Raw genomic sequence first — 10,714 nt, forward strand, 5'->3', positions numbered from 1 at the left:
TTGGCAGCTGCATCATTCCACCCTGCTGAGTTATTGGGATTTGTTTTTCACTTTTCCTGTTTGTATTGAAGCTGCTGCTGCAGTGTGTGTGTGTGTGTGTTATTGGGGTAATTGTTATTGATCCACTGAGTTGTGCTTCCATTTTTATTATTCTATTGATAGTTGATTGTTTTTTTGTTGGCTCCACCTCTCAGGGCGTGGGAATCCACAGAGAATGTTCTCGTCCTCGTCCAGAAGCTCTCCGTACTCGCCCTGGTCGTCCATGGAGCACTCGGACTCTGAGTTGTTGGACTTCAGCACCAAAGTGCAGCTGCACGGCGTGCTGTGGAAGAGGCCCATCGGACGGCCGTCTGCCAAGTGGTCCCGCAGGTGAGGAGGAGAGAGGAGACTCGCCTGTTTTTAGCTCATTCAGGGTAAAATTCAGCCTCATCAAAACTGAACTTTGAAAACTCGAGGTCACAGGAAATCTGCTTTTCCTTTAGTCTTTAAAAAAGTTGATATCTTGAGAGAGAAACAGTGAAAAGTTCGATATCGCTGTAATATTTGACAGATGAGTTTAAAACTTTAATTCACAGGCGTAAAAATGGAATTATTCCTCTGTTCTGTTTGATTCATCTAAAGTGAGAAATTACAGAAAGTTTTCTGTCTCTGTGTCTGCTGTGATGATGAACATGGATTGTTGGACATGTTGTGTTATTAGTCGACTGCTTTATATAACAACAGGAGACTTTATCCACAGTCTTCACATCACAGTGTCACAGTGCCCTAAAAAAAACCTGAGTGTATATTTGGATGTTAAAACGTCTGGACCGGTACCTTATGACACGATAATGCTCTTAGTTTATGTAACAGTTAAAACGACAATACAGATCAGTCCATTTGCAGCACGCTCTCTGTAACATTTGTCTGTGTCACAAAGGTCGAGATAATTCGGTCGTGTTCCCCGGATCTGGATCTCAGACATTTAATGTTTCATTTGTCAGATTAAAAAACAAACAAAACAAATCTGCCTCCAGTCTGATGAAAGTTTAGACTGTAAATGAGTTCAGTCAGAATGTGGCAGATTTAAATTAAAGAGGCACTCAGCGTGAAGAGTGAAGAGTGAAGAGTGCCCCTCAGCCTGTGGAAACAGCTGCATGATGTTTTTGGACTCGTACATCAAATACTTCTACTTTGAATGCATCTCTTTTATACCTGTTAGTTAAGTTAGTCTACCTAACTTCAAAGTAAAACTAACAGAACATGCAGCAGCATGACGATGCAAACTGAAGAAAATGTAATTAAAGAATTCTTATTAGCTATTTCAAATAAATATTCTAGTTTATGTAGTTACTATGGTTTATATTTAATAATTAGTATCTGAAATTAATGTTTAAGATTTTAAACAAGGCAAAAAATTCAAGTCAGACTGACGTTAATGAATCAGAGTGATTATTCGGGTTAGAAAATGATCCTGCAACATGTTTCTAATCTGTTTTCTCACTGAATTCTGTTTACAGAGGCAGAATTATTAAACAGGAATATTTTGTGTATGTATCAGTCACAAACTTGATTGAGAACATCGGCAGACGTTGGTTCCTTTCAGCCCCACAGGATTGACTCACTGCTGCTTTCATTGTCTTCCTCGGTACAAAGATTCTTCGTCATCAAAGACAGCTTCTTGCTCTACTATGCAGAGAGCGAGAAGAGAAACTTTGAGACCAACAGGTACTTCAACATCCACCCCAAGGTGAGCCGCTGCACCTGTCTGAACAAGAAAATGAAGAAGGTGGTCCAAGATAAATGAGAAATGAACATGAAGGAATCTTCTTACGTCACTTTATTTATCCAGAAACTTTCTAAAGAACTGTGTGATGTGTTTCTCCCTCAGGGCGTCATTCCTTTGGGAGGATGTGTGGTGTCAGCTGGTGAAAACGTGGGCATGCCCTTTGCCATCGTGGTCAACCTGGAAGATTTTAGTGTAAGACGTTTGAAGTCTATTTTTAAGACCTGCCATGGTATAAATGTGCAGACGGACAACGTGGAACAACAAATAAATGTGAAAATGTCCCATAGACTTGTACCGTTAGTCACAGATCACTGTGGCAAAGCAGCTTGCAGAGCGAAGCTGAAATAGCTCTTTCTAAATTGTACTTTTATCGCTGTAGCAGCGTGAGAAATCTAATCCTGCAACACATGGGACACATAATGGACTGACTTTAACTGTGTTACATCAATTTTTATTATCTCTGCAGCCCAACGATGGAAATCCGCTGTCTGTTTTACAGCCTGAGCTCTTTACTGACAAGCTAATGTAAAATATATTGTGGCTCTGTCCTCCAGGGTAACATCGTGCTGGCTGCTGAGTCTGAGGACGAGCAGGTCCAGTGGATGGAGATGCTCCAGGACTCGGGGAAAGTGTGAGTGTTCAGCTGAACTTTCAAGACACAAAGCCTCTTTGTGCAGATGGGAAATGTGTTTGTCTGTTGGAAATATTTGGTCATAACCCAAAGTATTGAGATTTGATCTGATTGAGCTGGAAGAAAAGTCAGAAAAGTAAAGTTATATTATAATTCATCCTCTGGGGAGCATGAATTTATGTATGAAATCCCACAAGAATTCATCCAGTAGTCAAGATATTTTAATAAAAAAACTAAATGTCACTCTCAGTGGAAAAAGGAAATAATTAAGATTTATCCTCTAGGAACCATGAATCCATGAGCCGAATCTGCCAATCCAGCATCAAATCGATCAAGTAGAAGTTGAGAAAGTTCAAAGTTCTAAAAACTTTGACCTGCATCAGAGCTGGATATTTTTAATTCATTAGAACATATCCTGTTGGGACCATGAATGTCTGCAGCAAATTCCAAAAGCTGTCGAGATATTTCCTTCTAAACTACAAACGTCTGCCTCAGAGGAACAGTCAAAGGGATTCATCCTCTCATCGTTAGGACGCTGCTACACGGCTGATAGAGACAGAAAGCATCTATTTTAGTACTCACGGTATTTTACTTGATGAATAAATGAATTTGTTTGTCTGACAGCACGTGGAGGAACGCTCAGCTGGGGGAGGCCATGATTGAGAGTCTGGAGGCTCAGGGGCTGCAGCTGGCCAAGGAGAAGCAGGAGTACCTGGGTGAACACGGGGAACGTCAGCTGGATAAATGAGCTCTGAGCTCAGAGGCAGCCAACGTGAACATGGTTTTCTTTTTTTTTTCTCCAGATAAACTGATGGAGGAGACCGAGGAGCTCAGCCATCAGAGAGCACAGAGGGAGGTAAGCTTTGTTTCCTCCTCTGGTGTCTTCACATCAACAGTGAGAGTTTTTATCTTCTGAATTTCTGAGCTCTGAAGACAGATTAGATGTTTTATTCTTAAGTAAAAATATTTAATTTCACAACAAAGATCTGCTGTGTTTCACACAACTCACCTTTTTTAGTATCATATTTCATTTGTGTTATTTTTTAATTCTCAAAAAATGGTGGACCCCCCGTTGAAGCTGCTCTAGAGCCTTCCACATTCACACTGGCAACTGGAGGACGAGCGGAGGGGGTTGCAACCAGCAACTACACCACTAGATGTCACTGAATCTTTTACACTGATCCTTTAAAATAAATAAAATGTTCCTGCATAATTACAACTGTGTGTGTGTGTGTGTGTGTGCAGGAGCTGGAGCGTCTGAATCAGGTCCTGGAGGAGGAGAAGATGAAGTTTGAGGAGGTGGTGCTGGAGCTGAAGGCAGAGCAGGAGCATATCAAACTGTAAGAAGTGTTTCCGGTTTCTGTGAACCTGAACCGTACGAGCCTGTGAACCAATGAACAAACGAACGTGTTGTCGTGTTTCCTGTTGTGTGTTCACGGCAGAGACCTGGACGGCACAGCTCAGTCCCTGAAAGGTGTCGAGACAGAAAAAGAAGAGCTGAGCAGTTTGACTGTCATGCTGCAGAAATCCATCGAGGTACGACAAGAAAAGAAACTTCACGATGATGATGATCTGTCATGTCACAGCTGATCATGTCATCCTGATAAAGTTATGAATTATGATGTTATAAAAAAGACCAAAAGTGAAGATTGAGATCACTCATCTCCGTCTGTGTGTAAATAGAAATGTCTGTTGTATGATATAATATCAAAATGAATCACAAAAAAACATGGCCATAACTCTCTGAACTCAAAATATGTGTCAATATAACTATAATATAGTTTGGACTTCAGCTGAACATGAAAAAGATCACTCATGATCAACATAAACAAAAAGAAACTCTAAAGTCTTGACCTGGACCCTGAGTGTGAGAGGACGGGGATCTGAGTGTGCTGTTTCGTCCATCAGGAGCTCTCTCAGGAGAAACGGAGAACCCTGGAGCTGCTGGGTGTGAAGGAGGAGGAGAAGGAGTCGAAGAGCTCAGCCCACAGGAAGTGTGAGGACGACGGGGATCCCGGAGACGTGGACCTGCTGAGGGACCTGCGACACATCGAGGAGCAAATGAAGGTCCTGCTGAGGGAGAAGGGGCAGGCTGACGACATGTGAGTGACAAACAGAATCCACCATCGGACTGGGACAAAATATTTCAACTCACGAATCAGAACCTGAAAGTTAAAAAAGAGGCTCCAGCCTCCGCAGAGTAAAAACTCTCTTTCCAGGGAACCTTGATGCTAATGGCACAGAGGATGTAACTGTTAGTGGAAATGTGTATTGATCCCTAAACAACCAGCCCATTGATCAGCACCAGTAAGTGGGATATTACAGGCAGCTGCTATTGAGCGTGCAGCACTAATGTTCTGTTATGAACACTGAAATATAACGTTATGTTTCCATGAGCGCTCTGCCTTCACTCACCTCCTCACCGTCGTTCTCTGACACACACGGCTGCAGCAGCTGCAGCTCTACGGAAAATCTAAAATAAACATTCACACATAAACATACAACTGATCCACACTGCTGCAGCAAACACAGGATCAAACGTGACTCAGCAACATATCAAGAATAAAAAGTAATAGAACATAAATATATTTAATATGAAATGTTCCTTCTTTTTCTTAAAGTTCTTTCACTTTATTTTTATATTATCGAGGAACAGAGCAGAAACACCTGAAAATAATAAAATATGCAGAGATACGACACCAGAACCGAATGTTACACAAGTGGAATTTAGTTTGTTTTATTGTGTTTTTATAATTTAACTTTGAGATCTCAATAATGGATTTTAAAATTGTAATAGATTTTGTTCTTTTAATCAGATTTTTATCTTTTTTTCAACCATGTCGTGATAAAAAAACAAAAAAACAATAATCATAATATAATAATAATAATACAATAATAATACTATAATAATAATACTAATAGACTCAGCCGACAGAGACATCTGATCAGCTGGTAAATTTCAGTTGACTGAAGAATTAATAACAATATTGATTATTTAACTAAGTAAATAAAAATACACTACGTTATTGCTTTCTGGTGGCGAGTTAGATGAGAAGCTTCATACCACTCAGCATGTCTGTTATCCATCTAAAGGTAACCTCAAAGTTCACATTAGATCTTAAAGCTTAAATTTGTACAAAAAAATAATCCAAAATGAGACTTTTTTATATTTTTTTCTCCCCAAATATCAAACTATTCCTGTAAGTGTCTCACGGATAAAACTGATGTCTTTGAAGTTTCTGTTTTATCCTTGAAATGTCTGAAAATTTGCATCTTTTTTTCAACAAAACATCTTTATTATCTTGATCTTTGAGATTTTAAATAATGCCAAAATCATTAAAATTACCAAATTTAAGATATAAACAAGTTAAACATGGTGTGTGTGTGTGTGTGTGTGGAGTCTTCTCCCTGATGTGTTGTTTGTGTCGCTCAGGCTCAAGGAGAACGAGCAGCGGGCTAAAGTCCTGCAGCAGGAGAGGGAGTACTATTCGTCTCAGGCCCGGACGCTGCAGCAGTCGCTCTCTCAGCTCACTGCAGACAAGCAGCAGACCGAGGCAGAGCTGAAGGTAACACAGCATGACTCAGCTGATTTACACAGCAACAAAAACACAAAGTCAGTTTAAAGGTCGGCGTGTTCATCGGCTGCCTGGCTTTCAAAGACAGAATCAGAAGAGAGAAAAGAGAATTGGCCGAGTTCAAATCTGTTTTTTCTTTGCGGTCTGCAGCCCTGAGAGATAAATGACACCTTTATTATAATTATTGGCACAAGAAGTCCTGTCACCTCTTACATAATGCTCAGTGCAGCTCTGCAGGCAGAGCTCAGGTGGAACTAATAACAATAATGTTGGTTTATGAAGTGAGTCATCGTGCACTCCACCAGGCTAAATTACATTTATCATTACTTGTGTGAAGGCAGATATGAGCTAAATTATAGTTCTTGACCTGACGCTGGTGATTAAGAGGCTCTGAATCATACTGAGGTCACTGAGTTTAAGAGCCCACAGCGTCATGGACCAGACGCATTAAAGAAGGTTTTTCCAATGCACATGAACTTTTTCAGATGCTAGAAAAAATCTGAGAAAGAATCTGCTGGATATTTAAATGAGGAAGTAAAACGACTTCTACAACTAACAAAGGAACATTTAATCACGGAGTTTAACTGAAAAAATCAGATTTTAAATGTAGTATTGTTGCTTCCACATGTGTTGGATATGCAGTCAGAGTCTTTTGTTGAATCAGGTATGTGAAGTCTTCGAGGTGGTTCAGCAGCAGATCCCCTCCTCATCTTTCATACCAGTCTGACGTGTTGAGTCTCTCTGGCGTGAGCAGCTGATCTCATATTACATTTACTGGAACAAAAGGTGCTCGTCTCTGTCTTCGTCTCTGTCTCTCTGCACTATTTAAAACAGACAAACAGTTTAAGACACAAATTCCTGTGAAACCTAAACTGACTGGTTATACCAGTGACCTGAGACGTCTCCAGAATGACTCTGACTTGGAAAGTGTGAAAGCTTTTTAGTTCATCATGTGACACAAAGTGTCGAGACAAACGAGGCAGTTTGACTGTGACCTCTTCAGCTGAGCCAAAGCCCAATATTTATATATTACCCTCATACAGATACAGTACACACATTTAACCCTCTGCGTGTTTCTCGTGTGTCTCAGGTGGAGATTGAGTCTCGGGTGGAGCTGGAGAAGAGACTGAAGGAGGCTGAAGAGGCTCTGCAGGACCTGGAGAAAGGCCTGAACTCGCTGGAGCGGACCAAAGAGAGCGACGAGAAGATGAAGGGGGACGTGACTCATCTGAAGAGTGAGAGAAACTTTTATATCTGATGTTAAATATGAACATATTAGTGATTATTAGTATTTGTAATATTAGTATTAGTGTAATCTGTGGAGGAGACTGCATCAAATTCACTAAGAGGTTTGAAAATCAGACAGTTACTGATATTTTTCTGTCAGAATATTGTCTGGAGTTTGGTGTGATGATCCGTGATAGATGTCAGAAAGATGTCATTAGTGTCTTCCGGGTACATAAATATTAATTTAAGCAGTTACTTACACAATCCTCTGTCTCAGGTATGCATACTGATGGTGTGAAGTACATCATCACACATGTAGAAAAATTCAGCAGATATCAAAGATGATGAAACATGTTTTATGCTCGTTATCCATCAGAGCTCCAGGATTTAATTATCAGGGCTGCAACCAATGATTATTTTCATTAATAAATAAAACCGCCTGTTATAATTATTACAGGATAAGATCGACCGAGTGACTGTGGTTGATGCTGTAATAACATGAGTATCCTGTGTGATGTGATGTGTGTGTCGTACCCAGGATTCTTCGAGGAGTGTATCTGTGCCGCAGAGATCGAGGCGAAGCTTCCATCGATAATGAAGAACGCCGTGTATCTGCACAAAGCTGCTGCACGCAGGATCAAGAGCTGCCGGGTCCAGAGGAAAGCCTCCAGACGCCACTGGTGTGAGTCTGAGCTTCAAACACTAATGACTGCACAGCGTGCATATTTCATGAATCCATCCACGTTCTACAGAAAAACACTCAGATATAAATTCTAGAAGATGATCCTTAATCTTTTCTTTAATTTAAATTCATCCCATTTTCATGTATTTACTCGTTTTATTGTAAATGTTCTGATTATTTTCTTTTATCTGAAGCACTCTGTTACATTTTATGCTTGAACTGTGCCACAGAAAAAAGTTTATTATTAGTTACAAGCATGATTCATACTGGCAGTGATGCCGAGTATCAGCAGTCGTAGTAACAACAGTGCAGTTGTAGATGTAATAGTAGTACTCGTACTACTACGAGCTGTAGTTGCAAATGGATGTGAAGTGAGGCAGTATGTTATGGCTGCAACTGAAGATTATTTTCATTATTAATTAATTGTTCAGTTTATAATATGTCAGAAAATAGAGCTTCAGTTTGCATCTGCAAATCTGCTTATTTTGTCTGACCACAGATAAACAGTCAGATTTAAATAGCTGGAAATTTAATGCAAAATGTTCATCTAGAATTTTGTCGATGGCCTAAATGATTCATCGGTAGCGTGTCAGTACTTTGTTATTCTACGATGCGCCTGTTATAATCACACCGCAGTAACTGTTCTGTTCTTTTCTCTTGGTTACAGTAAAACACTCCAAGTCTTTTGCTGTGGCCAACGCCGACGACGGCAGCAGGGAGGAGCTGCGAGAGGCGGCTCGACGACTGACCTCCGACAGCAGCTTCAGAGAGAGCGTGTACAAGATCATCACTAGCAAAGACGCCACGAACAAACCAGAGGACTGAGAGGAGAAAGAAACGGCCCTTAGCTTTTCCTCAGTCCACACAGTGAGTGATGTAGAGATCCTGATCCCAAACCAACGTTCAAACACTGTAGATGATTGTAACAGAACTGGTTTTTAGTCCCCTCGTGGTTTAACTGGTTGCATAAAGTACAAGAACTAAACTCAGGAACGTGAAACCTCTTTTAGACAGTCCTGTTTGTGGAAGTCTGTATTTACTGTTACTGAGACTGAAAACTCCAGAACGCCGGTCTCCTTCAGAGACTGATGAGTGTTTGTTGAAGCAGCGATGGTCAAACATCAGAATTTCTTGGTTTAGTTCCTGAGTTCAGTTCCTGGAACTGTTGCATCGAATCTGAAGATTTCTTATCGCACTTTTCTACCAAAGAGTGAAGAGTATGACTGTTAAGTGAAAGCTTCATGTATGTTAAGAACAGCTGTCGTCTCAGTGAGGAGACTCCATCTCATAAGATGCTGTAATGTTACTTGACATCAGGAAACGTGTAAAGGAGCAGTGTGTAACATTTAGTGGCTCGTCTCACCTCACCCTCTCCTTCTGTAAGAGGAGCCGCTGCATCTGTAGATATAAAGTCTCATAAAAACAGAAACAATTTCAGATGATGATTATAAACCAATAAAAACATAGTTATGTAAATCGAGTCCACTAAATCTGACACACTGGACCTTTAACGTGTTACAGATCATCATATATCAATGAGTCAGCAGTGTGTGACTGTAGCCTTGTACCTAGTTTCTTTTGTTTTCACCTAATAGATTCACAGACGATGAATCCATCTTGTAAAATGTTTGTTTTTATTATTCTGGATTGTATGCACAGGTCGTGTTCTTTACTTTAACAGGTTTTATGAAAACAATTAACGGTTTCTTACTGCTACATCGGAGAATCTGTTCTGGATGAAGCAACTCAACTCAATTCACTCGCAAGCATCTCATGATAATGTACAAATGATAATTTCACAGCAGAAATGATAAGAGACGAGTCAGGGTAAGGGAAGACATCAGGGTAAGAGACACATCACGGACTGAACACCATGCCTTGACGCTAATAAAGCTGTGTTTGAACCTTCATTTCATTGGTTCTTATCTGGCTCAGCTGTCTCAGTTTCATGTCCTCAGCAGCGCAATCGATGGCACTGTTACTACATTAAAATGAATAAAAACTGCTGATATGACGTGTTGTCATCAGAGGACAGACGTGTTGTGTGTTACACCTTGATAAAGTTCAGTGTGGGACGGTTGGAGGTGTCAGCGGCTCTCGTTCATCACCAGGACCTGCAGCAAAGAAAAAAAAAAAGAGTGAGAGTCTAAACAGATCATTTAATACGACACATTACAAACACTTTATTCTGATTATGTGTTACTGTGAAATGCAACGGGTAAACAAGGGTTTACAAATAAAAAGATAAACATTCAAAGTAAAAAATGATCCATAAAAAACTAGAGTGTACGTATGGTATCATATGTTTGACATCAGCACAGATGATCATGAATTAAATCCGCAACCTCCTGTCCTCATTGTGGCTGGAGCCTATCACAGCTGACTGAGGGCGAGAGGCGGGGTACCCAGTCAGCCCTCAGTCAGCTGGGACAGGCTCCCTGAGGAGGAGAAGAGCTTACAGATGATGGATGTTTTAATTCAGCAGTCATTATAAAATATATTTTCCAAGGCACTGTTTCCCAACATGCACTCTCTCTGTGACCTGACAAAAACACAACATCGACAGCTTTATTAAAAAAGATGATTTAGCATGACGTGTGTACAAAATATTGAACTTCCTTCCAGATCAGATAATCAGTGTTAGTCAGAGATAATGTCAAAGCAATGGATGAGCTGGACAGTGAAGCGCAGCCTCTTGTGGTTTATTATAAAATCAAACATAGCCAGAGAGTGGAGATAAGAAGGTAATCCTTCCTGGATCATTCATACTTTTACTTTTTTAAAGAAATCTATTTACTACAGTTTAAGAGAAAAACTCAACAGGTAGAGGA

At 40.3% G+C, this 10,714-nt stretch overlaps 2 protein-coding genes across 3 annotated transcripts in view; one reads left to right on the plus strand and one right to left on the minus strand.

The window, feature by feature from the left end:
* Window positions 1–16: 16 nt before the first annotated feature.
* On the plus strand, window positions 17–9,270 carry plekhd1 (pleckstrin homology domain containing, family D (with coiled-coil domains) member 1). Its single transcript, XM_019277824.2, has 14 exons — window positions 17–29; window positions 195–369; window positions 1,636–1,729; window positions 1,871–1,960; window positions 2,323–2,399; window positions 3,024–3,115; window positions 3,203–3,255; window positions 3,645–3,739; window positions 3,842–3,935; window positions 4,308–4,501; window positions 5,833–5,965; window positions 7,065–7,209; window positions 7,740–7,883; window positions 8,551–9,270. The coding sequence occupies exons 2-14, from the start codon at window positions 215–217 to the stop codon at window positions 8,706–8,708; spliced, it is 1,524 nt and encodes a 507-aa protein (XP_019133369.2). The 5' UTR covers window positions 17–29; window positions 195–214; the 3' UTR covers window positions 8,709–9,270.
* Window positions 9,271–9,500: 230 nt separating this feature from the next.
* The window catches only part of ccdc177 (coiled-coil domain containing 177), a 34,604-nt gene continuing 33,390 nt past the window's right edge, over window positions 9,501–10,714 (minus strand). For both annotated transcript variants that reach the window (XM_027274563.1, XM_019277823.2), the window contains exon 3: window positions 9,501–9,997. The gene's annotated coding sequence lies outside the window, so the exon portion shown is untranslated. The remainder of the gene's footprint in view (window positions 9,998–10,714) is intronic.

The sequence above is a fragment of the Larimichthys crocea genome, chromosome XXIV (genome assembly GCF_000972845.2).
Source record: "Larimichthys crocea isolate SSNF chromosome XXIV, L_crocea_2.0, whole genome shotgun sequence".
Taxonomy (NCBI): Eukaryota; Metazoa; Chordata; class Actinopteri; family Sciaenidae; genus Larimichthys; species Larimichthys crocea.

Coding starts and splice junctions, on each gene's coding strand:
- plekhd1 (XM_019277824.2), top strand. CDS start 215: ATGTTCTCGTCCTCGTCCAGAAGCTCTCCGTACTCGCCCTGGTCGTCC. Junction 370..1,635: donor TCTGCCAAGTGGTCCCGCAG/GTGAGGAGGAGA, acceptor CTCGGTACAAAG/ATTCTTCGTCATCAAAGACA. Junction 3,256..3,644: donor ATCAGAGAGCACAGAGGGAG/GTAAGCTTTGTT, acceptor GTGTGTGTGCAG/GAGCTGGAGCGTCTGAATCA.